Source organism: Miniopterus natalensis, chromosome 14 (assembly GCF_054644295.1).
Source record: "Miniopterus natalensis isolate mMinNat1 chromosome 14, mMinNat1.hap1, whole genome shotgun sequence".
NCBI classification, from domain to species: Eukaryota; Metazoa; Chordata; class Mammalia; order Chiroptera; family Miniopteridae; genus Miniopterus; species Miniopterus natalensis.
The window spans coordinates 53,574,183-53,601,343 of NC_142094.1; the positions used below are offsets into that span (position 1 = coordinate 53,574,183).

The 27,161-nt window shown below is 49.9% G+C and overlaps 1 protein-coding gene across 1 annotated transcript in view; it reads left to right on the plus strand.

Moving 5' to 3' along the window:
- The window catches only part of GRK5 (G protein-coupled receptor kinase 5), a 158,781-nt gene that overhangs the window by 90,000 nt on the left and 41,620 nt on the right, over positions 1 to 27,161 (plus strand). The window contains exon 3 of the mRNA XM_016206349.2: positions 22,638 to 22,750. Within this exon, the coding sequence (XP_016061835.2) occupies positions 22,638 to 22,750 (113 nt within the window). The remainder of the gene's footprint in view (positions 1 to 22,637; positions 22,751 to 27,161) is intronic.

Here is a 27,161-nt window from a genome sequence, read left to right on the forward strand (position 1 = left end):
ACGGTCTCCTTCTATGTCCCAGATGCTGGGTTAATCAGAAATACAGCTGGGCCCATCCTCAAAGAGGCCAGTTGCTACGGAATAGAAGATGCATGTGCATGCCATCCCTGAATACATCAGAGCCACGTTAGGAAGGGACACCTCTTCACGTGTGAGATTTTAGGTGGCATGCAGATCAACTATAGTTATGCATTTATGTTAATGTATGTCATTAGAAAATAAGCAATAACTGCAGCAGTAATTTCCCATAGGATATTGTTTAGAAAGGCTAAGTTGAAAAAAGGTGGGGGAAAGAGTCCATTAACACCCAAGTTAAACAAAAACATTAATACTATGACTGAGTAAATAGTGGTAACTATCACAGGTTATGGTGAAAAATTGTGACAGTGGCTCACACATGGCTGATGTCTGGAAAAGCGAAGTTCAGATTTATTGCATGCTGATAAGATGCCGGGATGTTACCTGTGTTATCATCCAAGCTTCAGGAAGCTCTTGGAGAAGGTAGTGTTACCATCCCAACTGACAGCTGGTGAAAGTGATGCTCAAAGACGTGAAATGATTTGCCTAAGGTCACATAACTAGTAAGTAGGAGAATTTGAATTTGAACCCTGGTCTGTCTCACTCCTGATCACGAACCACTGTGCTATATGACAAAGTACTACAGCTGGTCAAATAAAGAAGTACAGTAATTCTTTTCTCCCTAGGGCATAATCCAGGAAAGCTTCCTAAAGGAGGTGGCCTTGACTGAGTGGTTGGATTTAGGAAAGGAAGTTTGGGTGGTAAGGCAGAGCGTCCTGTGGGTCACATACCCATGGTTATTGGCTGGATGGTTTGAACAACATATTTTTTGCTCATGTAAATGAAGTTTGAAGTAGGTTGTGGGTTGGCTTTTCTGTATCATCAGGGACCCAGGGTCCTTCCATCTCTCGCTACAGATGTCTCATGGTCCAAGAGGGCTGCTGCAGCTCCAGCCGTTGCATGCTTGCTCTAGGCAGTGGAGAAAAGAAAGGAGGGAAGAGGGTAAATGTGCATCTCTCTCAATGAGTCCGCCTCCTTTAAGGAGCATTTCTGGAAGCTGAACCTAACAGCTTTTTCTCCTCTCATTGGCCAGCCTGGCCATAAGGGAGGCTGCCCACTGTGTGCCAGGCATATGGGAGTGAAATACAAAAGTCCTGTCCCCCCAGGTTCTTCCGGAGGAATGAGCTGCCTCCAGGTGAGGCAGTAGTGGGAGCAGCAGGGGAATGGAGAGGGAAAAGCCTGCTCTGAACTGGGACTGACTTCTGGAGGGAGGGAGCAGTAAGCTTGGTTTGTTTGGGATTGCCCAGCATGTTGATTTGGTGTTTAATTGGGTGGTAGAGTTGCAGCAATAAGGCTGCCCTAGGCAGCCCCTGCCCGCCATCCCATCAGCCCCTCTGAAAAGACATGTGCCACTCTTGAGTGCAAAGCAATCCAGCTCCCCAACCTTCCACCCTCTAGTGCAATTAGAGCAGAAGCCACACAGCCAGCTCTCACTGCGGCTCAGAACTGAATCCTGAGCTTGACTTGGAGCCCCCTGTGGTGCTCACAGGCCCCAGGTGAGTGTGGGTTCTGTCTGCTCACAGCAGCTATGAGGCCTGGAAGCTGCACGTTGCCATCCCCACACTCCCTCTCTGCCCCCTGCCTCTGTCTTCACCCCTGGGGGCCTGAGTCTGCCTTTCACTTCTCAGTTCTTGGGCGTGCCGTGCTGGCTAGATGCCAGGCATAGCCAGTGTGGAGAGTTCTTTAAAATCAGCGATGCTCTTCCGAGTTGCCCAATTTGTTCTGAGGACTTGTTCACGGAAGGTCAATCGTTGTTCATGTGAAGCCGCCTCTGCTGAGATTTAGGGTCTTTTGTGTCTGAAATATTTCCTTTTCACTTTGGGAGAATTTTTCACTTTTTTGTCAGACGTGGAAAGAACGTTAGGGCTAAAGTGGGCAAAAGAGTTGGGACCAACCCCCAACCTCCCCCTTCCTGATCAGGAGACTACAGCAGCGGGTTAGAGGCAGGAGTGGAGAGAGCCAGCCCGAACTACAGGGCTCTGTCTGCTCTGTGATTACCTCCTAGCAGGTAGTACTGTGAAGAGGCTGGAGAGATGCTTTCACAGGGCCTTAGAAATCAAGTTGCTATTAGTATGCTAATTATAAGAGTTCGTGTTTACCTTTTAAGCAGGTTCTGGAATGCTTCGCTGTGGCAACACTGTTAAACATTCTGTTCTTGAAACAGAAAGTCCCTATTACTTTCTAATGAAAACCCTAAATCCAGGCTTTCCCGATGTTCAGCCATCCCTTTTCCATGGATATAGCAGGCCCAGCCCTGGCCTCCCAGGATGAAGGCCGGTCGGGTGTCATGAGAGGGAATGGGCGCACTTTGGAAAGTGGGCAGCTCCTGAAGTCCGCGTGCTGGGGCCTAGGGCTCAGGCCAGTTACCTGCTAATGTCATTACACGTCGAAGCATTATTTTTACCAGTGGCATCACTCACACCTAAAGTCCGTTCTACTTGCTTTATTTTTCTGTCGGATGATGCAGGTGCTCTCTGGAAAGGTCTTTTTCTCTCCACATCGCTTGTCCTGGAAGTACCTGGTGAAAGACAAAATGGCAGCCACACAGCCAAGGGCAATATAAATATTTGTTTGGGAAACAGAGGGATGGGTACTTTATTTGCTTTGAGGGTGGATCCCAGAGGGCAGGAAGCAGGGTTGACCACACCCCTTAGCTTTCTGAGGAACTGGGTGGGGCAGGAGCCCTCTGTGAATTGAGGGCTTTCATTCACTGGCAAAATGGAGAAGCGAGCCTTATCTCCAGTGAGGGATCGAGGATATCCAGTGAAGAGAATGGGACTTTTCTGAAGAGTTGGCTGTAGATTCTAGAAGAAGAATACATTAGCTAATGTGTTTTATAAACCCAACAAATATTTAAGCACCCACTATGTGCCAGGCCTAAATTAGACAACGGAGAGACACTGGGGAATGTTCCATGGCTGAGTGACGCAATGACATAAAACAACTATTTATTACACTCAGATTCTGTGGGTCTGGAATTCAATGAGGGGAAAGCAGGGATGGCTTATTTCTGTTCCATGTTGTTCAAAGAGCCTCAGTGCAAGACTGGAGGTCTAGGAGCTGGAAGACTTCTGCTCACATGTCTGGCAGTTGATGCCTGCTGTTGATGGGTCCTCAGTTCCTCTCCATGGGCTTCACCATGTGTCCTGGGCTTTCTCACAGCTTGGTGGCTGGTTCTAAGGGTGAGCAGCCCAGAGATGGAGAGCTAAGCAGAAGTTACATCCTTTTTGTGACCCAGCCTCTGAAGTTACAAAGCATCTCCTTAACCATGTTCTGTTGGTTGGAGTAGTGACCAGCCTGTACCCAAATTCACAGGGAGGGAACAGAGATCCAACCTGTCAGTGCAAGGAGTGCCAGTCCCATTGTATAAAGAGCATAAGGGATACGTGTGCATTTCATAATAAGTGTAAGAGAGACTTGGAAATATGAACAAGGAAGAAGCTAAAAAAAAATGGCAAGGCAGATTTGCAAAGATAACCTTTAAAAATAGAAATTTAATCAATGAAAGTAAAAATTCAATGGATACATTAAGGAGCAGGTTAGACTTAGTGGATGAAAAACTTAGACAAGTGAAAGATACATTAAAATGAACTAGAACGCAGCCCAGAACCATACAGAGATGGAAATAATAAGACAGGGTGACATGCAAAAACTTCGGTAAATATTTGGCTATATTTAAACAAATGCTTGTTATATAAAATGATGCCTTAATTGAGGGCTTAAATAAAAAAACAAGACAGCACTAAAACACCGGACAGCCGGAGCGTGCGAGCTGGGAGGGCACCATCAGAATGAAAGCACTGGAGGCTCCTGATACCTCACAGAGGAAGGCAAAGATGTGGGTGAACTTGAGGTTTGTTACTGACAGCGTAACTTTGAACCTAGTAGAGTGGCAGCTTTCAAATATGAGTCAGGACCCTCAGGGGAGGGACCCTGAGAGCCTTGCAGTGAGGTCAGAACCATTTCCGTCATAATGCGAATCGTTCCTGATGACACTGCATTCCCCTTTCTCTCTTATTCTCTCACGGGTGTGCAGCAGTTTTCTGGAGCCTGCTTGTTGTGTGATACCATCGTCGCTCTGATGGTTAAAGGAATGTGCCCTTGTCTGTTCTTGTGTTTTAAATTTTCCTCAATGTTTTTTTTTTCTAATATGGAAAATATTAGTAGATATAACTACACAAACAAAAGTTGTTTGGAGCCCTCGATCGTTTTTAGAGGTGCAAAGGTGTTCTGAGTCCATAAAGTTTGAGAACCACTGTGGTGGGGGTGAGGGGGTAAGAGAAACAGACTTAAAAGACAATCCTTGTAAAATGGCATTTTCTGAGCCTTGAGAACAATTGGTGCTATATAGTTATCCCTCATTCTAAAATAACTCATGCTAGAAATGTTTAAATTTAGAGAACTTATGAAGTAAGGTGCTAATATATATAGCCTGTTGGCCTGAGAATCTTGATCTGGAAGAATTTCAAGACTGGGTCATGCTCCCTCTGTGTTACAGTGACACCTACTGAACAACTGGGATATTACAACCCAGCTCTATGGGACAAAGGACTAGCAAGAGTAAATGCTGTATTCACACTAAAAAGGACATAGTAAAGAGCAAATTCTGTCAAGCAGAGTATGACATAGGTTCAGACAAAACAGAAATTCTCAGGGTGCAGAGGTTAACTCAAAAAAGACATAATGGCAATATCATTGCCTATAGGCCCTCTTTCTCAGTTAGGTAGAAAATTAGTGGTCCATCAGGGAGCCTAGAGGATCACATCAGCATCACCTTGGAGCTTTTAAGAAATAAATAGTTCCAAAGTTTTATAGAATCAGGATCTCTGGGCCCAGAATTTTATATTTTCTAAAAAGTTCTGCAGGACGCATAGTCATATTTGATCCAGATGGCTCTGGTCCAGATGGCTCTGATAGGATGGCCTGTGCCCAGAGGAACCAGAGGACAGCTGAGCATTGGGTCTCAGCTATGCAAGTGCCTGCCCCCAGCTCTTCCACTGGTTGCTGCTTCATTTCTTCTACTGCTGTCAATGCCTAGCTTTGGGGCTCTGAGCCTCAACTTTAGACCATGTTCACTGCTTACCCCTTCTTGATTTCTGGGGTCCTGTGTGATTTCTGAGGTTGGGCTGGCCAGAGTCCTGTTGACCTACCTTCCTGATGCCTTGTCAGATCAGCCCTTTAACTGTACCTGGATGTCTACTCCCAGCACTGCCTAAATCCAACTGCGAACAGGCTTTGGGCTTTTCCAGCTGCTTCTTTTTCCTTTGACCCCAGGCTGATTTCCATTTGTGCTCCAGGACCCTCAACAGGGAAGAGCCTAGAACAGAGAAAACTATCAAAAACAAATAATAAAATAGAGCCATGACCCTCTGTATGCCTTAGCATCCAGCAGACTCAGCGCAGCCACCACAGGTCACTTTGCTCACGAGTTTTCAACAGTCTACGGGAGGATTTGCCTTCCCATGTGGGAACCCTTCTCAGACTGACAAAAGGAGAAAGGCTTTGCTTTACTGAAATTTACTCACCAGCTCTCCCTTTTGCAACCTACCAGTGCTAGGCTATCTCATGGTACCTCTATGGCATTGTCAAAGAAGACCCAGCCTGGGACTGGGAGCTTCCATGCTCACGGAAAACCAGCATGTGGGTGAGGCCAGGCAAGGGGAGGAAAGATTCTTAGCAACCAGTGAGGTGTGAAAGCAACCAGAGCCAAACGGAGCCTGGAGCCCAGGCAGAGAGAAGTGATGCCAAGTGCTTTGCCCTGTCCGCAGTAATAAAAGTGATCTGTAAATGTGTGTTTATTTTCATTTTAAATGACAGAGCCCGCCTGAGTAAGAAATAGTGATTTGAGTGATTTCACCGTAAATACAAGTGAAGCTTGTTTTTGTTCCGAAGATAAAGCAACAAATGGGAGACAGGATGGGCTGTGGCCTGCTTACTCTGGTCAAATTCCTTTGAGCTCGAAACTGCCTCGGCACAATCAGGAGGTGTCTTAAGAGGGACCTGTGTCTTGTCTGCAGATCTGTCTCCTGGGAGGTAGAGGCTGAGGCACCATGTGGCAGCATCGTGGTGTGCCAGTTGGTGCTTGGGGTCTGGGAAATGTTGGAAGAAGTCATAGCCACTAACGGGGAGTGGTGGGGAATGTTCCATTCTGGTTCATACCTTGACTGCTGCCTCCTGAATTCCTGCCCTCGGCGGGGGGAAAGCATTAGAGTCTAAATTGTTGTTGGCTTGGCTCCCCTCCAAAGACCTGCGTCCAGGTGCCAGGGAAAGTCTGACTGAAGTTTGTTCAGCGATAGCAATAGCAGCCCAAACTCAGCACCCTTGCTGGCCCCACCATTTATAGCTCTGCTTGCATTTCTTTCCATGCAAGCAGTCCCCCATTGCCTCCTCACCACTCATCCCCCACCTGCCCTCATAGCCCCGTGGTGACTTATGCACCCCCTTTGTGTATCAGGGCTTCTTCATTGCCAGTAGCAGGGTGATGAGTGAGTGCGGCTCATACTCCTTGACGCAGACACCTTGGCCCCATGGGGACTGGATTTTGGACAAGGTGTTGAGGCAACCTTCTAAACTGGGCCAGGCAGCATCTGCTGAGCAGATTCCGGTCCTCTTGGGGTGGCCACATCAATCACACCCCAAGGGGAGAGACCTCAGTGTGGAAAGTATGTGAGCCTTGGACGATGCCACGGATGGAATTGGAATGGCTCAGCCTCTTCTTTCCAAGACCCCAGCTGATTTCCCCATTGTGCCGTGGAGAATCAGCAGAGGCCAGCTTGCCCAGTTCCCAGAGCCCCAGTTAGTGTCCCTGAGCCAGAGATAGTGAGGACTCGGAGGCAGGGTTCCTGGGTGGCTGCCCTGAGGGCATGGCTGGCCCTGGCTTGAATGCTGTGCGCATGTTAGCATGTGGCTGCCGCTCCCATGAGCTGCAGGATCCTCATCCCCATTGCTTGTCTGAGAAAACAGATTGATTGCACCTGGCATGTAGCAAATGCTTTGCCTACAGTAGATGCTCTCATCACGTAGTTTGTCTGGGGTCCCCAGGTAGTGAGTGGTGCGCCAAGATTAAACTTGTGTCCATCTCATGCCACAACCCAGGCCCTCCTACCCTGCCTCCTGACTGCCTTCTGGGCCTTCACAGGCCTCTCTGGGAGGCAGGCAGGGCAGAGAGAAGTATAACCCTATTTTACAGACCAGGAAACGGAGGCCAAATGGTTGTCAGAGATCACTGAGCTTGTAAATGGCAGAACTGAGCCTCAAACCTCACTCTTTTGATCACACACACTGTGTTCGTCAGCTCCAGCTGCCACAACAAAATACCACAGGCTGAGTGGTTCAAACAACATTTATTTTTTCACAGTCTGGAGGCTGTAAGTCTGAGCTCAGAGTTCTGATAGAGTTGGTTTCTGGTGAGGCCTCTCTTCCTGGCTTATAGACGTCTGCCTTCTTGCTATGTCCTTACATGGCCTTTCCTCTCTGGGGGCTGGGGGGGCGGGGGGGGGAAGAAGTGAGAAAGGGAGGGAGGGAGGGAGCAGTCTTTGGTGTCTCTTCCTCTTCTTATAAGGACACCAGTCCTATTGAATTAGGACTTTATTCTTATGACTGCATTTAACCTTAATTACCTCCCTAAAGGCCCTATCTCCAAATAGTCACATTGAGGCTTAGGGCTTCAACATATGAATTTGGGGTGGTGGGGGCGGTGGGCACAATTCAGTCTACAATGTACCCTGAACCCCTTTCACTGTTTTGGGCCCCCCAGATCACGCCAGGAGATGACCACTACTGCACATCAAAGGAGTCATTTGGCGTGATTATGCAGGATCTAGCCCTGGGTTGGATAGGGCTGGGGAAATTTGAGAAGGCTTCCTGGAGGAGATGTGTGTGACTGTGTGCATGTGTGTGTGTGTGTTTATGCTGGGCTTGGTTAGTTGGTCTGTTTGGGACTCTGGCCTTTTCAGGGCACCCTCACATGTAGCCTACTCCACTGATTTAGATGAGCTGTAGCTGTCTCCAGGAGTCACTTTCTTTCAGTTGATGTGGCAAGAGGAGACTCTCTGGTCTCTCCTTTGCCCACAAGGCAGTCGTAGTTTCATGCAGCCAATAGGTAGCATTTTCAGGTCTTTAATCTGGAAGGGAAGGGAATTCCAGGTGGGCAGGGATGGGCAAAGGAGGGCAGGAGTGGCTCCGAGAAGCCATAGAGCTCTCCTTTGGCAGAGAGAGACACTGGGGGAGCAGGCTGCTGCACAGGGCAGCCAGCCCCGGCTCTGCGGGGAGCATAGCCCTTCCACATAGATGCCCTGTGCCAGGACGGTATTGCATGAGGGAGTCCTTGCTGTAAACTCTCTTGCCTCCCTCACCCAGTGTCTATCTTTCCTTCTCATACTCATGCTACCTGAGGCTGGTGAAGGGACTGCTCACTGCAGGTTTGAAATAGACATTCCTGCTTTGTCTGTGTTTCTGGAGTGAGGGCAGTGTTCCCAAAGCAGAGATTTGGGTTCATACACCAAGTCCCATGTGGGGTCCAGAGCAGATACTGGTTTTGGGTGGGGTTGCAGATCGTGCCCAGCCAGGAGGCTGGAAGGAGCGCTGAGGGACGACACAGAAGGCTGGGGGAGGCCAGGGGAGGCCGGGGGAGGCTGGGGGAAGCTGACGCACTCAGCTCTTTTGGTAAAACTTCCTGCTTCTCACATATCCTTCATGGAGGCCACAGTGCCAGGTGCTGCCCCAAAGCAGAGTCTGTTAACCCATCCATTTTTGGAGTGCAGAGCCTGTGTTTGGCTTGTCTTATGTCTATGCCTTGGCTGGCACATCTGGGCCCCTTATGGGCTCCAGAGGTGTTTAGTAAGTTGCTTTTCAGAGTTTAAGCCACAGCTCGTCTGAGAGAGAAAATGCCCCTCAGGGAGCTGCATGGTAAAGGATTCGAAGCTCTCACAACCCCCATCTACCTTCCCTAGTTCCCTTCCCGTGTCTTCTTCCTCTGCCCCTGGCTCGGGGCCCTTTGCTCTGGGTCATGCTCTGTTCCCAGGCCCTGTGTCTCCCTTCTGGCCCAAGGGAGGCTCCTGAGTGTTTCTGAGCCTGTGGCCCCACCACTTATCTGGTGGGAAATGATGGCTTCCTCCTGAAGGTAGAGCAGTTGCCGCCCTCCCTCCCTCTGATTCCCAAGAGCAGGCCTGGTCTCTGGGACAGCAGAGAGGCTGCCTGAGGAGGTCTCCTGGCCAGGCAGGCTCCCATCTCCCAGCACTTGCTGGGAGCAATGGTTCCTTTGGAGTCCAAAAGACCTGGACTCAGACCTCGGTTCCTCTACTGACACTGTGTGACCTTGGGCAAGGCCATTAGACTGGCTGTGTCAGGGGCAGTGCTCTCCATCCTGCAGGGTGGCATTAAGTGAGAAAATGGAGTCTGAGAGCACATGGCTCCTGATAAATGTTGAAAACGTGTGATCACTACGGTGTGATTGTTCCTGGCATCCGGTGGGTGACCATGAACAGATGCCCACACACATTTACCAGTATAAGGCCTTTGCTGCTCTCTCTCTGCCTAGATGGAGACTTTCTCTTCTTCCTCATGATTCAGCAATCCCACCATCCATCCATCCATCCATCCATCCATCCATCCATCCATCCATCCGTTCATCCGTTCATCCGTTCATCCATCCATTCTCCCATTTCTGAGAACCCGCCATGTGCCAGGCTTGCTCTGGGCACTGGGGGACACAGGCATGAATCAGACAGACCCAGGAGGTGGGGAGGAAAATTAATCAGACAATCACGCAGGCGGCTTTCAAAGGTCGCCTGTGGTGACGGCCTTGGAGAAGAGGTTATAGGATCCCTGCTGGGTGCCCAGCACTGGTGGAGGCTCTGATGGGGTTCAGAATTGAAAGGCAGCCCTTGCCCCTAGGAAGCATGGGCCTCAGCTGTGGGCTGCCCCACTCTGTGCTCTGTGACATCATAGGCACGAGGCTGCAAGTAGGAAGTCAATATTTAAAAAAAGAAACATCAGCTTTTAGGAAGCCCTTAGTAGCCCTGTATACAACCTTGTGTTTAGCTGTTTAAATAAAGCCATAGCCAGGGTCAGAAACGGCCTGGATGCCTTCCCTTGAGCGCATGCCCATTACCCACCTCCCCAGCCCTTGTGAGTGACGGTGGTGTCATCCCAGGTACTCGCGTGGCCCACTCAGGGTTGCCCATTGTCCATGCCCTTTGGGAACCCCAGAGACACTCAAGTTTGAGTGAAAGAAGTTTTGCACAACTTCTGCGTCTTGGGAAAACAAATGTGGTTCCCAGTGTGCTGCCTTGAGTTCCTGGAACCAGAGTGTTTATTTGATATAATATACAGCAAAAATATTCAGAACCTCCCAACATTCCAACTATAACTCTTTCTGAAATACTCTTTAAATATGGATTACCCAGGAGGGAATACAAGATTGTGTCCTACATTTCTGGTCATTGTCTTCAAAGTAAACATGCGCTTTTTGAGACTTGGGTACCGTGATTCCACCAGGGACACAAGTGCAGGGGGAGCATGGGACCCTTGGAGCCTCATTACAGCACTGTGGGTCCTTCTGAGGAAGGGTGGGTGGGGACATTGTGTTTGAAGCAACATCGCAGCCTCCCACTCCGTGGCAAAGGAGCATCTGAAACTCCAACTGATTTAGGAGATGACGCTCAGGTGGGTCAATCTGGGTTCAGTGACACCTTATTGGCAGTGTGTGCTCACACTCTTTTCTGGTTGGGCGGCAAAGGAGGTGGGTGTAGGAGATTTGGGCAGGAATATCCAGCGGCTACTTGCAGTAGTAGTGGGTAGATAGTATCTACTGAGGGCCTACCATGTGCCAGGTGCTGTGCTAAGCACCTTGATTGAATCATACCTATGAGGTAGGACTAAGAAAGTGCATCTCAGAAGAAGCTGGTAGTATATCAGGCAGAGAATAGGTCCAACTACTGTAACAAAGACCTAGGTGAACACGGTTCAAACAAGGTAGAAGCTTATTTCTCCCTCATGGAACAGTGCTTGGGAGGGGACAAGGGCTGCTGTGGAAGTTCTGTGTGGCTCTTCCATCTCTTCTGTCTTTAGAATATTGTCCGCTTCTACATGGTCCAAAGTGTCGCCCCGCCGTGTCTGCATTCTAGTCTGTGGGAAGGGGGATGAATGAATGGACCTTTCCCTTTAAGGGCATAATCAGAACTAACTTGGACCCATTGTTTCTGCTTACATTCCATTGTACAAAATTTGGTCATAAGCCACACCTAGCCACAAAGGTGCCTGGGAAACGTAGTATCTGTTTTGCATGGCCATGTGCCCAGCTAAAAGTAGGAGTTCTATTACAACCGAAAACATGATGAACAGACAGATGATTGGGATGTGAGTCCAGGTGGTCCATGCCCCTCACCTCTCCACCACCTCTCATCTAGGAGGAATTCTAGGTCAACTTTAAGGAAAAAAGCCCAGAGCTGGACTGTAAGCTCCTTGGGTCCATGAGATAGTAGGTGTTTCTGGTAATCCCTTGACTCTCTGGGCTAGCTTGGAGCAGGGCACCAAGTAGGTGCTCAGTAAATCAATCTTAAAGGCGGGGTGGGAGAGAGGGACCTGGCTCCTCAGGCCCAACCCCAGCTAAATGAGTTGAGCAAACCTGGATACGAATATAAGGAGGTTGGAAACTTTGGTGACCAATCACCAGCAGGCAGCTGGGTCCCAGATTCCCTTCCAGGGTGGTGCTCCATAGATGCTTTGGTCTGGGCCAGAGGTTCAGGGTGTCCTGCCGGCTCCCCCAGATTAACCCCAGCCGTGAACAGTGTCTGTGAGCTGTGCTTCCAGAGTTGCAGTTTGATTCTGAGCCCCCCTTTGGGAAAAACTGGGTTCTCTCCTAGTAGCAGGCACTTGTCTATGCTGTGTACATTCCCCCTTCCCATCCAGCTACACGTAGTTCTCGTTTGTCAGCTACTAGGCCCCGTGTGAGCCCTGTCTGCAAGGAAGGGTCTCTGCCTCCCTCCCGCTGTGCTCCCAGCCGCTGACTTTAACGGGCCCTGACTCATCTGGAACAAAACGCAGTTACAGCCTGACCTTTCAGAGCCCAGGCCCCCCGTTAAGAAGTCTCCGGAGGGCTTCCTGAGGCAGCATACTGAATCTGAGGAGCCGAAAGTTCGCCTACCATGTGGGTTATATTTCTGAGCAAAGCTCTCTCCATGCAGGTGCTCAGAGGAAAGCTAAGCATCAGGGGTTTTTGGTGTGGAATTTTTCAATCATCTGAACATTGTTCTTGGCAAGAAATAATTTAAAACAAACAGCCGTGTGGGTTACATTGCAGACCAGTTAGAACTCGGGGTTTCACCACAGTGGTACTCTTTGATCATCTCAGTCTTTTTGTCTTTTCCCCAGTTATCTATCCTGTGCTGAGTAACTGAGGTAGCTACCTATTAGGTGTAGCATCAGTTAAATATCTGTCAAAATGTCTGTTTCAAGCCTGGCAGTCGGAGGGAGGAGAAGTGTTAACAGAGCGGTGCTCCCGGCTGAGACGGAGCTTCCCCGGTCTAGACAGTTATGAGATATGTGGCACTTTTAAAAAAGAAACCAGAAGAAAGGAAAGCGTGTGTTCGGGGTTCTGCGGCTTCTGTTCTGTATTTGTGTAGCTGAGAAGGCTTTAGTTTAAAATAAGTGGTGTTTGGCAAGCGATGGCACTGCCTGCTGACAAATCGACTGCTCTTTCACTTCGATAAAAATGAAAATGCATGAGGCCCATGCTTTTCTTCCTCTTGATGATTAAAAGCGTCTACTTGGCTCTGTGCAGAGACGCCCTTGAAGATTTATTTGAGACACCTGTGTGGCATCGATCACAGGCCTTCAGGCTGACAGAAGCAGCCACACTTCGCTGTGTTTAAAATGTCAGTCCTGGGTGGCGGGTTTGAAAGGCTTGACTGAGAGTCTCTGTGCCAGACCTGGGTGGGACCCTTGGGTAAGGGTCTTTGAATTGTAATGAAGGACTCCCCCTCCCTGTTTGCACTGACCCAGGGCCTTCCAGAAGCTGAGGTGATGGATAGGCCAAGACCCCTCCAAGCCCTAAGTGATGGATAGAACAAGACTCCTCCCCTACAGATGGGGGCCTCAGTTTCCCCATCTGAGAGATGAGGGGGTGAGACTGGCTTTCCTTCTGGTTTTCTGCAAGACCTCTCTCTGACTGTGCTCCCTCCAACACGATTGCACTGTGCAGGGGGAGGGGGTCAGTGTTGGGAAGGGCTCCATCTCCTGTGTGGCAGATCCATTCATTAACCTGACCCAGCACAGGAGAAATTTGGAAACAAGTATGTTAGAATACAGCCAATTGCTAGCAAGTGGATGAGTTAGGTCGTTAATCTCTTCATTCACTTGTTAAATGTTATTGCCTGCAGGCTCTGCGCCAGACCCCGTGCTGGGTTCCGGGGTTGCGGGGAACAAGGCAGCCGGGGCCCTGCCTGCTCCAAGTTGGGTTCAGCCCTGTTTGGACTCCTGTCCTGTTGGCTTAAAGACTTGTCTTGATGTAGGTCTGAGCACAGGAGTGTGCTGTGAAACGCAATTCCAACACGCTGTTAAAGCCAAGCATTGACTTGTGGATACCGAGGACTTTTCAGATCTCTCCCTTCAAGGAGCAAGGGATTTGTTTTGACAAAGGAAGTGTAAACAGGATCTGAGTGAATAACTTTTCTCACGGCTGCTCCTGCTTTAGTCAGTGGCATATTTTTGGTGACCTCATAAGTGTTCAGAGTGTCCCAGGCTCTGCAGGGCTGCAGAGGGGGTGGCAATGGAGAGAGAATTTATAGCTCAGGTGAGGGGACAAGGCTAACTCCGAGGACAGCAGCCAAAGGAATGAGAGAGCACATACATTATGTGTTCACAGGTGTGGTGCAGGCCTCCCAGCTGAAAGCGCTCAGAGCCGGGGAGGGGCGGCATACTCAGGCTTTCTGGGGGAGGAGAGGAGAGAAGACTGTTCCAAAGTATTCTGTGCTGGCCCAACCGTGGAGCACACATGCCCAGCCAATAGCCAGCCGCTGGGCTGCTGTGGCTTCCCAGGCCTTAGTGTCTGGGGACTGGAGCTTCCGGACTCAGTGCGCAGAGCAGCCCTTTGCCCGTGGACATGGAATGGCCAATAGGTCATGGGTACATCCAGGTTACCAGGGTGCCCTTCCCCCTGTGGGCCTCCAGAAGTTGGCAGGACATCATCCACCCCTCAGGGTCCTAGGTCCTTGCCTGCTGCAGGGACGGATCCCTAAAAACTAAAAGATGCAGACAAGTTGCTTTGCTGTCAGGAAGAGCTGAGTTCAGATCCCATCTTTGCCTCTTGCTAGCTTGGGACCCTGTGCTGATAAATGCCTCTCAGCTCTTCATTCTTTGGCACCTAAAACAATATTATCAGCACCTGTCTCGTAGGGCTTTTAGGATACTTGCAAGAAGCAAAGCATGATAAGTGCCCAGCATGGTGCCTGGTAGACAGCAAGCATCCCATTAGCTGTGGTCATTTTACTGTATCACACATCAGGTGGCAGTGGGAAGGTCACCACTGACCCAAAGGACATCTCTTTCTGAAATGAGCTCTGCCAAACTCTATGCAAATCTGTCTAAAATCCCAGCACCTGAGCTAATGACTCAGCTGAGCGAAGCCTGAATGGAGACTAGCTTTCTCCGTGTCAGTTTCTACTGAAGCAGTGTTTCTCCTTTGGAATGTGAGCTTTGGTGACTTCTTTGTGCCTGCAGTGCATCCCTGACTTCCCAAACCCAGCCCCCTGAGCTAAGCCAAGATGGCTTGAAGGAAGGAGTGGACGTGGTTTCACATTTAATTACCAAAGACCCCCATCTAGTTCCAGCAGCCCAAGTCCTGCATACTCTGTTCCTTGCAGAAACAGACCAAGTTTGGCCAGTCTTCTAGGAGCCGTGATGAGGCAGCGGGGGGAGCTGGAGGTTTATCTGAGAGAAAACTCCAGGAGCAGAGAATAGCTGCCACTGTCCTCTGTATCCCAAGAATGAGGACCGAGGGGCAGGCATGAGAGAAATTCAAATTTGGTCTCGAATGAAGAGTAGACTTTTAACACAGTTCTGATCAAGAGGGCTGGATACTAGGTGAAGGCTTCCTGTCCGCAGAAGTGCACAGACCATGCTTGGCTGAGCCTCTGTGGGGATCACATTGAGAGGATCGGGGTGGCCGAAGTATGCGGATCCTGAGACATCAGGACTCGCAGGAGACCATTGGTTGCTATCCCCTTCCCAGGCATTCCCTTCTCCAGCACTTTCCGCTGGTGCAGGTGTGAGCCTCGATAAGCCCTGGCTGGTGGCCCAGGAAGCAACAAGCTGCCTCTCTGCACAGAGGCTGCTATTTGCCTTGGCCCTGCTTGCCCAGCCACTTCCTGGCACCGCCTACCTGTGGCTTTTGCTTCATTAGCTCATAGCTCCAGGTGAAGCCAGTCCCTGGGGCCCTGGACGGCTTCAGAGACACCCCCCCCCCCCCCAGTCTCCCTTGTCTTCCCTGGCAGGCCAGGACAGCTGGCAGCAAGGGGGGAGCAGGCACTGTTGTCCAAGGATAAGTCGGCAAAGTACTGGAGAGAGACTGAGGCATAGAGAGGAAGAGTAACAACTGGGCCCCACAGCAAACTGATGGAAGCCGGGCCCCCGGCCCCCTAGAACAACCCCTTCCTGGACCTTCCCGAAATGCTGCCTCTTCAGCTCACACTCCCTCTGCTGGTGCTCTGGCGGGTGCAGGTGCAGGAAGGAAGGCAGCTGCTCGGGCTTTGGACCTGATGCTGGAGAAAGGCCTGTGCCCCGTGATGTCTCCATCCACCAGGCTCCTCCCTGTGGAACTACCATATTGGGAGATGGGGCATTTAAGCTTGTCTTTCCTTTTTGTCGGCATTTCCAGGAGCCACCATTGCTGCTCTGCCTGGTGCCTCTGGGTTGTCATACTCAGAGCCTCATGGGAGCAGGGAATGAAGGCTTATAGTCAAGTAGTGCACACAGGGGACGGCCTGGAGCTCAGAGGTCAGACCTGCCTTTAGAAATGGCAGATAAAAGTGCCAGGTCTGGAACCCAGGTCCCGGCTCTGTCCCCAGACCTTTCCAACATGCCAGGCTTATTCCAGCCACCACCTGCACAGTCTCCGTGTCTACCTAGCCACTCCTGGGTTCGCCTGCACCACCCACCCCTCCACTTACCCACCCAGTTCTTTGTCCCTTCCCCACTACAAGGGAATATCTAAATTCTTTGCTTTTCTTGGCCTTGAGGATAAGGGAGAGATCACTGCCTGACTGTGCAGCCTGGCCTTTGCCTGGAGGGCCCCATGGTGACCTGTCCTGTCCAGCTCAGCCCCCAGCCCTATTCCAGACTCCCAGGTATCTCCTGGGGTTTGACTGCACCCAGTGAGTTCAAGTTGGAGACCTGGACCTTCATCAGAGAGGGAAGGCTGGTAGGGGCTGCTGCCCTGGGCTCCCAGAAGCATGTTTCAACCCACTTCTCTTCTTCGTTTCACAAATCCATAGACAAGACTTTCCTTCCCTCCCTTCCCCCATTACTATCCCTTCCCTCCTCTTGGTAGCCCAGCCCCAAGCACCCTACAACTGAGTAGATTTTACGTGTGGCTTGTCCAGGTGCCACCAATCTTTGTAAGACCCAGCCTTAATATTTTGGTTTTACAGAGACATGTGACAAGTATAAGACACTTGGGAAAACTAGAGACCAGGATGAGGGGGACAAAAGGCACAGGAAGACGGGCGTGATTTGGGCGTGTTTGTGTAATGTGCAGTATGTCATTTTTATTCACATAAAAACATCTCTCTTGAAGTAATAGGAACCCACTCAGCTGCTGCTAACCAAATACCAAATGTTTCCCTTTTCCTCTCCTACTCCTCCCAGGAGGCGGGCTGTGAGGAATTGCCGTTATCCGTGATGCCATCTTGCCTTTCCAACGTCAGAGAGCTTGCCCTCCAAGCAAACGCCCAATTGTTTTCTCCAGCTCTGGCAGGAATTTTTAAGAGAAAGCTGTTCTCAGAGCACTTTTCTGTGGATTGTTTTAGACCTGGGGGATGGCAAAGTAAAGGGTTCGTGTCTAATCCAGTCTCTGCATCTGTTTTCCTAAATTGTTGGAGGATCTATCAGGAATCACCCCCCTTAAAAAAAAAAACACCCCAAACCCCTGGTATTTCAGTAAAACAGTGTTAAATAAAATAAAATGAAACAAAATAAAATAAAATAACTCCCCAGTAGGTAGAGATGGCTTCAGGAATCACTTTTGGAGTCCCCCTCACCACCACCAGGTACAATAAACATGTGGTTTCATTTCCAAGGGCTCGGGTGTTAGTGGTTCCATTTCCTCAGGAAGCTGCGTTTCTTGCTCTTACTTCTCAAATGGAACATGCATTTTCATTGGCCCAAGTTCAAGGAGTGCCTGGGGCAACAAAGAAAACAGTCCTAAGCAGGTTTCACTCATCAGCCACCCCCTTCCCCACCCTCTCCCTGCTCCCTGCCATGACTTCTTGCTCCCCATGCACTAGGGATCAAGGCCAACTCTCCAAGCCGGGGAGGCAGGGCGGCCTCACTCACTCGGGTTCCTGGCCATCTGAGGGGAGCCATGCCTGTGCCCTGGCCCTCAGTTGGGAAAATCTGGTTGCCCTCCAAGCGTCCACATACCACAGGCTCCTAATTAAGAAAGTATGTTCCCATTTCATGTCACTCGAAAGGAATGAAAACAGTGACAGCATTTATTTATCTTCACGATCAATATCATTTCTGTTTCTAAGTCCCATGGGGGGTTATGAGTCTTGAAGGAATTGACTGTGGGTTGTGAGATTTTAACCTCGGCCATGTGCTGTGAGGACACGTGTGGCTTCTCTCTGAGAGAGAGGCTCAAAGCGAGGGAAAGAGGCCTGCAGAGCCCTGGCCCCTGCCCTCCTGGGGCGTGGAGTCCTCCAGTGGCTCAGCCATGGGTGGAGAGGCTTTTCCCTTCTTTGGTGCTGATGCAGTCAAGTCCCCTTTCACCAGCTACATCCCCTGTTTTCCCCCCTGCATCTTCAGAGGAGTAAAAGACACCATATTTGAGTCTTCTAGAGGAGATATGATCTATTCGAATGGCAGCTGTTTATGTAGGACCTACTGTGTGCTGAGTCCGGGCCAGGCACTTAACATGTATTGCTAATTCTTGATAGCAACAGCTCACTTGGTTGCCCGTGTGATACGCCAGGCAGAATTAAGGCACTTCCCCAGGACTAGATAGATAACAACTTAGTCCATTTGGGCTGCTGTGCAGAATACCATAGACTGGGTGGGTTGTAAACAACAGAAATGTATTTCTCACAGTTCTGGAGTTCGGGAAGTTCAAGATCAAGGTGCTGGCAGATTCTGTGTCTGGTGAAAGCCCACTGTCTGGTTCATAAATGGCCACCTTCTTGCTGTGTCCTCATGTGGCAGAGGGATGAGGGAGCTCTTAGGAGTCTCTATGATAAAGGCACTAATCTCACTCATGAAGGCTCCACCCTCGTAACCGAGTCACCTCTCAAAGGCCCCACCTTCAAATACCAACACAATGGGGATTAGGTTTCCCTGTGTGCATTTTAGGGTGGGGACACAAACATTCAGTCTATTGCAGGTGTCCTTGACAGTGGGCCTGAGGTGGGGGTACCATTAGTAGATTATTATGACTATAGACTATAGATTATTATGACTGTAGGAGACAAGGTTCTCAGCAAAGCACCCAAACTTCACAAGGTGGTGGTGAGGGTGGGCCCCTGGTCTTGCTGCGCCCTCTGTTGGTTGACAGTTGTATGTATATACTGTATGTATACACCGCATTTTAATCCATTCAGTGGTCAATGGTCTTTTAGGTGGTTTCCACATCTTGGTAGTGTGAGTAGCGCCACAATAAACATGGGAGGGCAAGTATCTTTTTGACATCCTGATTTCAGTTCTTTTGGGTAAATACCCAAAAGTGGGATTGTTAGATTATATGGTGGTTTTATTTTTAATTTTTTGTGGATCCTTCATACACTTTCAGCCATTCTCGAAGACTCCCTGCAGTGATCTCAGACTGAGCCTTGCATTCTTGCCTGAACACACCTCCTGGCTTCTGACCTGGGATTTACCTCCTCACTGTGGCTGCTCCTTGCCCCTGACCCTGACTCTGGCCCCATTTCTCTGGCTTTGACCTTTTTCTTCTTCATCCCCAGCACTCAGCCTCTCCCCTGCTGGCACTGCCGTCGGCACACTTGTCACCCCATTCCCATATTCGAACGTGCTGTCCCATGGATGCCATCCTGTAACCAGCCCTAAATCATGAGGGCAGTGTGTGCCCCCTTCTTGTACGTTGCCAGCAGTCCTGCTTTCTGCAGTTTTGTTCTGTCGTTGCTCTTCCCAGCCTGTCCTGTCACCTCGATCAATCCCACATTCATCATCCACCTTCCGTGGCTTTGTTCTCTGCTTCTAAGGGAAGCTCAAACGTTCCACTTTGGTTTTATCGGTGGTGGTGGTGCTTCCTCAGAAGATCGGCCCATTTATCTTCACTCAAGGCTGAGAAAAGACTCTGAATAGATGATTAGTGATCCTTTTATTGCTTCCTGGGCTTCCAGCCGGTGGCTGGGATCCTGTGTACAGCTGGGAGCGGCACGGAACTGAGGTGCTGACAGCTTGTGTTGGAATCACATGGTGTTTACTATGCTGTGAGTTTATAGCAGCCTTGTTTCCATACTGACAGCAAACACCATATGGAGAGAAAAGATGTTGTCAGATGAACCCTTAAGCAGTCACAACACAGTACATGAGATCTCATAATTGCTTTTGGAAAAGGGGGAACTTGTTTAAATCACATGAGCAGCGTGGTGCTCTCTGCCGAGATTGGATTAAACCGTAGTTTGACATAAGGTAATTTACTCTCCTTCTGTGTCTGTGCTGGGGAAGTTCGGCTGATTGGGAAAGGATGGGGTGTTTGTTTTCCTCACCTGTGGGCATCAGGTTGCGTGGGAGGCAGAGAGGATGCAGGCTGTGTCTGCAGGGCGTTGTGCTAACAGGTGCAGGCCACAGACCTCTCACCCTCTGGGCTCCCTCCTTCCCAGACTACCCACTGTGGCTGACAACACTCATCTAACTTGACATTTTATTACTGTCAGTGGGATCTTGTCTGCTCTCTCTCTCTCTCTCACACACACACACACACACTCTCCCTTTCCAAGAGTCCAAGATCCCTGAGGGCTGGACCACATCCCAGTGCTGCCCCCGCCAATCCTGGCGCAAAGCGATGTGGGTTAAATGTTTGTGGGAGCAGCCATTTGTGAACCACCCGTGTGCATGGAAAGGTGGCCTGAATTAAGGGGATAGTTCAAGGCTAGATTCAGCCCCCAAACCACTTGAGGAGGGGCCCCATTGATCAAAGTATCCACTTGTGAGAATGAGAAATTTTTGAGTGCCTTCTTATACACAGAATACTTAGAGCGGGTGAATTTCCCCAAAAACAGTCCCTGCCCGCAGGCAGTTTATCCGTGAAAGAAGTGGGCTGTAAAACTCTCCAGCCTGTAGACCTAGTCACTTGCTCCTTCAGTCACAAGAGACAAAAACCCGCCCCTGGCTTCCCGGACTCTGGGTGAATAACCTGCAGGCGCGGCTGGCCTGGCGAGCTGGCCCCAGGATCCCGGGGCAGCACTGGCACCAGGCTTCCCCCTTCACTCAGCGCGCTCTCCTCGAGCTGGCTTCACTCTCCATGGGCCCTCACCGCCTGGTGGGAAAGACAGCTGTGGCAGCTCTGGGATGACCAGACCTAAGACCTTGTCATCCCAGAGAGGAGCAAGTGTCTTTCCTGGAACTTCTAGCAAAAACCCTGGAAGGACTCCAAGGCCCACTCAGGTCAAGTGAACCTATGGTTGTGGCCATGGGAAGAGGGCTCTGATTGGCTAGGACTGAGTCACGTGCCCTCTGGGGTTTGAAAGCTGTAGGCTCCCTTAGAACCTTAGGCTGGTTTTTTACAGACAGGGAGAGAAGGCTCCTGAGAGGAAAGGAGATGGAACAGACCAAAAGGCCCACACCCACAATGATAATAGGTGGTGTTTGTTAAGCATTTCCTATGAGCCAGGCTCTGGTCTGCGTCCTTTCTATGCATTGTCTTATTCAGTACTCGTGATAGTTCTCGGAGCTGGGTACAATTACTGTTCCCAGTTTACAGATGAGGAAACTGAGGGATAAACGTGTCCAGTCAGTTGCCCCAGGTCACACAGGCAGTAAATTGTGAGGCTGGGATTTGAACCCAGGCAGTTTAGCTCCATAACCCACACTCACAGCCTCCAGCCTCCCTACAGGTAATAGCGTTACCTGCCCATGACTAAACTCTTTGGGCATGGAAATGAATTGGCATGAGGTATGTGTTCCTGTTGTATCCCTATCTCCAGGGAAATGCCCTGTAGGGGAATGATCGTCCTGGCTCCTTCTCTGCATTGGCAAGAACAGTCATTCCTTCTGTTCAGGTAGCTCTCCTAACCCAGGTCTGATTCATCCTGTTTCCTGGTTTCCCCATGAAATCTCCTGACTGTCTCTGCACAGCTACAGGATCAAAGGGCTAATTTGCAGTGCTCGAGAAGGTTCAGGGCTACGAATCTCAGTCAATCCTTTGAGCATCTTTCTGGCCAGAGAAAGCCTCTTGCGGAGTCATTGTAGGAAGAGCCAAAAAGGGTCCCCCTTCCAACCTCCCTCTTACTTCAAACACAGGCCTTTATTTTCAGGGGAAGACTGTTGCCCAGAAAGGGCAAGTAAGCTGCTTAAAGTCACATAGCAAGTCATTGGCTAGGCCTCTCGTGGCTACTGAGTGGCTGAGGGCTGGTCACTTTCTGTCTGTGCCTCTAGAGCCCTCAGCTGGAAAAAGCAGGGTTTTCATAGTTGAAGAATCCTAAGACTGGGCTTTGCTCCAATTGGGCAAAAATGAATTTTATTTTTTTACTACCGTATTAGGATGCTTTGAATTACGGATAATTAAAATTTTTTTCAAACTGCCTTAAGCAAAGCTCATTATAAGCTTTTCAGATATGGTTGGGCTGCAGGCATGGTTTGATCAGAGATTCCTGGCATCACCAGGGCACCAAGTCTACTTGTAATTCTCCCAGTTCTGACCTCTGTGTGTCAGCCTCATCCTCACAGCAGCTCCCTCTGCAGTGTCAAGAACACTGCAGCACACTCTGGCCTCGCCCCCTGGCACCTGTATCCAGAGTCTGGTTCACTCTGACTTTACTGGTGTGGGTTACAGGCCTACCACCCTTATCTAGTCACTGTAATGAGGGAATGTGACGTGCTGATCAGTCAGCCTGGGGACAGTCGTGGACCTGAGAACTGTTGGCATCTCCATATAGAAATCAGCGCGTCAGAAAGGGGAGTGGGCTGGGGCGTAGAGGCCGGGTCCTAACAGGCAACTTCCTCTACATTGACATCACCTGAGCTTGCAGAGCCCACAGATAAATGAGGGCTCCTGAGTTTGCAATCACCTGGCTCCGTCCATCGGGCGTTACATCCGGGGGTGGGTTGATTGGTTGGCCCCGCCTGGCCCTCTCCTGGATCTCATCACATTCTCCTTTCCTTGTCTCCAGACAGAGATTACTGCAGTTTGTGTGACAAGCAGCCAATCGGGAGGCTGCTGTTCCGGCAGTTCTGTGAAACAAGACCTGGGCTGGAGTGTTACATTCAGTTTCTGGATTCAGTGGTAAGTTCCTGGTCTTGGGGGGCGGGAGGGTCTTCAGTCCTCTGTGATCAGCAATCGTGTTTGTCCAAAGGAAAAGACAGGCCATATGGTTTTAGGAGGGTATGAAGAATAAAATTGTTGCTCTAGAAACTTCCAGTGCAGACTCTGAAGATGCAGGCTTGTCTCTGGGTCTGAACCACTGAGTGACCACAGGTGGGCCGTCTCCCCCTCTGGGCCTTGGTTCCTGCTGCTTTAACTTGAGGCCCTGTTAGCTCTCTGATTCCGGGAGCCTGGGCTGTGCAAGGCTGTATGTGGGGAAGTCCTATGGTTTTCCCAACACCCTAAGGTCGCACTTGAATTCCATTGCCCCTTCCCCAAGCAGATACTCCATCTTCTAAAGTCTCAAGGCTCGTGTGTGTTGACTTGTTTCCCGTCTACCTCCCCACTAGAAGGCAAGCTCCCCGAGGCCAGGACCCTGGCTCTAGTTCACCGCTGCCAGCCTCGAACAGTGACTGGCCCATACAGGCATTCAGCACACGTTTGTGGAATGAACATGTGTTGACAGTTTCAAGCCAATCTGGCAGCTGCTGGCACACATGGCCATGATTCACACTATGGGGATTTGCTGCAGATGTTCTGGCCATTCACTTGTTTAACAAATGCGGATTGATCTGAGTGGGCTTGGAGGACTGGATGTAGGACTATGCGGGAGTTCATCAGCACCTGCTCAGGAAGGCAGGGCACCTCAGTCTGGCCCACTGCCCTTGGGGTATCTATCCAAGGTGAAGAGTGCAGACCAGTCATCAAAGGAGTGTGGTCACCTAGGCCCCCATTCCCAGGGCAGGGGCCAGGGTGCTGCTGTGCCCTAGAGGTCCTCATGGCATTACTGGCTTCAGCCATCCCAACCTCTCTCTTGGTTCAGGGGACAACCCCATTGGGCATAAGTTTCTGTGTCTTCCTCAGGGTCTCAGTGTGGCTCTGTAGACCCACAAGCCAAACTGTCCATTGACTGTCTCCACCAGAACTCACATGGGCCCCTCAAAGTCAGCATGTCCTAAACAAACTCAGAACTTCTCCCCAGGCCCCAAACTACCAGCCCTGACATGTTCCCTGTGCCAATGACCAGCCTGAATTCTTCCTGGTCCTTGGCCCCCCTTCTTCCTCAGCCCTTCCCCACCTCACCAAGGACCATGTGCTTGGCTTCTAGACTCTCCAGACCAGTTCCCTCCCCTCGTAGCCTCATCTTGATCTCCATGCAGGCTCTCTGCATGCCTCGAATACTCGATTACAGGATTCTCAACCTTGGCCGAGCAGTAGAAACACCTGGGGAGCCTTAAAAAAATACCAGTGCTCAAATTGAAGCCCAGACTCATTAATTTGTTTCTCTGGGGGAGGGGTCTAGTATTTTCATAGCTTTTTATTATGGAAAATTTCAAACTATAAAAGGTAAAAGTCTGCAGAATAGTATAATGAACCCCCATGCATCCTTCACCACACTTCAACAATTATGAGCTCAAGGCCAATCTTTTTTCACCCACCTCCACTCCTCTGTAGCATTTTGTAGCAGATCTCACATTTATCATTTCTCCTGTGAACATTTCATATGTACCTCTAAACGGTAAGGGTTCTTTTAACAAAAACATAACCGCAATCCCATTACCGTAGCTCAAATATAATTCTTTCCTATCATCTACTTAGTCAGCATTCCCATTTCTGATTTTCTTATACTTTTTATAAATGTATGTTTTAACAGTTTACATCCATCGCCCCTTGTTCATCCAGAAGAGCGTCCCGTGGTCTGAATTTTGCACTCTTGTCCCCATGTGTCATTTAAAAGGCTTCTCTGTATTTCTTGTAAATCGATCATTGAATCCAGAAACTGAGTCGGACTCATTTCAGTTTGCGACGGGGGAGCTGACTTCATAAGTGGCTCATGTTCTTCTCTCAGGGTACATATACTATCTGGGTGTCTGTCTTTCTGAGGCGGCAGCAGCCATTGATATTCAGTACCCACATCTGTTGATTAATTAGGGGTTGCAACATAGCGACATTCTAAGTCTATCATTCCTTCTTCATTTACCAGCTAGGAAACACGTTGGATGACTATTTAGTAAAGTTCATACAGGAAATGCTTGATTCTCTCCCTGTATTTATGTTTTCAAAGTAGCAATCGGCTCACTAGTAGTAACCAGTTAGAGTTTTCAATGTGTGGATTTAAACATGGTGCATTTTGATGCACAGCAGTCATTATTTTTATTGTTGTTCCAAGGACTCTCTGACTCTGTTGGGAATAGGCTATGAGGGGCAAGGGTGGGAGCTGGGAGATCTGATAGGAGGCTGCAGCAGCAGTCCAGGTGAGAGCTGATGGTGACACAAACCGCGTGGAAGCATTTGGCAGTGGTAAGAATGGTTGGATTTGGGGCATGTTTCGAAAATAGAGTTAACAGCATTTCCCTTTTTTTAAATCTTCACCCAAGGATATGTTTTTATTGACTTGGGGGGGGGGAAGGAAGAGAGAAACATCGAGGTGAGAGAGAAACATCTATCGGTAGCCTCCCGTATGATCAGTAGCTTCCCATATATGCCCTAACCAGGGATCAAACCCACAACCTTTTAGTGTATGGGGCAATGCTCCAACCACCTGAGCCACCGCCAGGGCAAGAGTTAACAGTATTTCCGATGCATCGGGGTGAGAGAGAAAAAGTGAGGATGGCTTCAAAGTGTTGACCAGAGCCACTGGAAGGATGGAGTCCGGGGGAGGCTGTGGGAGGGTCGCTTTGGGGGTATACTCAGCTTGAGGTGTCTGTCAGACATCCAAGTGGAGATGTTCGAGGGGAGGAGGGTGTTCAAGCCTGAACTTTGTGAGAGAGGTCTGGGCTGGAAATAGGAAGATGGGGAGTTGTCAACATATAGCTGGTATTTAGAGCCACGGGCTGGATGAGCTCATCAAGGAGATGCGTGTGGATGGAGAAGAGACAAAACCCAAGGACTGAGCCCTGGACCAAGGCTGCGCCCATTTGGAAAAGTTGAAGTGTCAGCAGCTTGGGGACCTGTCTAGAGTTGATGAGGCAGAGCAGGGCAAGGCTAAGCCCAGGAGCCAGTGGAATTTTCCATCCCTGTGTCTCGTTAGGTGCTCATAGTTTGAGAAGAAGAAAGCAACCTATTGGATGCCCATTTTCATTCCTGTCATGCAGACATTCCCTTTGGCTGGGCCTCTACCAGGAGCTTTTTTTTTTTTGGAAAGGAAATGTGAGTGTGGCTCCCTGTGTTGACACGACAGATGCTCTTTACATACTCCTCAACCAAGCTGCCACTCTCGAGAGGCCGGCCGCCCCCTGGCGTTTCGTCTGCATCTCGGAATTAGCGACGCCCTTTCATCGCCCATCTTGACGTCAAGTGGCCAGCCTTTGGAAACACCTCTTTTACGCACGAAGACTTTATTGAGTTTTCCAGGGCTGGCGCAATTCTCGTCTGAAGTACATTTTTTCCCCCTTCCATCCGGACTGGAACTCGAGGAGGGAGGAGGTGGTGCTGTCCTGGGTGACGATACCTCCCAGTGCTCCCTGGCTCAGCCAGCGCCATCCTCTCTGTTCCCACCTCTAGGCTGATTTTCTGCCAAGTGGAGTTTATTAAAAATAACCCATCCTTGTCGGGCTCTGTAGCCCGTGGGAAAGGCTGATCCTCTGCACAGTCCTGGTGTCTGAGCTTCTCAAGTCCAGCAGACTATGGCTGTTTGAGAGCAGGGCCTGGGTGATGGGACCGGGGGGACAGGGGCAGTGCAGAACTGTCTTTGCACCCTCTCATCAGACCACAGGGTAATTCAGCCTTAGTAATGGTTGTTGAGGGGCTTCTGGGAACCTGAGAAGGACTCCTCCCCACCCCTGCCACCAAGAAATGGAGTCAGTGAGCTAAGTTAAGGCTATGACTAGATTTGGCTTCTGGAGGATTTGCCCAGCTGGTTATGGGATCAGAAGGGGTTCCAGGTTAGTGTCAACCTCCACAGGCCGATAGGGTCTTGCCATGGAATTCTTAAAGATGGGCATACTTGCCCTGGCTGGTGTGGCTCAGTTGGCTGGACGTCGTGCCATGCACCAAGAAGTTGCTGATTCTATTCCCAGTCAGGGCACATGCCTGGGTTGGGGGCTCGATCCATAGGAGGTAGCCGATAAATGTTCTGCTTTCACACTGATGTTTCTCCCTCCCTCTCCCTTCCTCTCTCCCTAAAAATCAATTAAAAATATATATATATTTTAAAAATGGACGTACTTCCCCAACCTTTTTTCTGGGAGCTTTGATGGCCTCTCAGCTCTTTTGAAACCCTCCCGTGCCTACACTTGGGTCTCTTCTCTTTGGGGTTGGGGAGGTTTGGCAGATCCTCAACCAGACTTACTCGGCACATACTTGTTGGATGCCTCCAATGTGTCGCACTGTG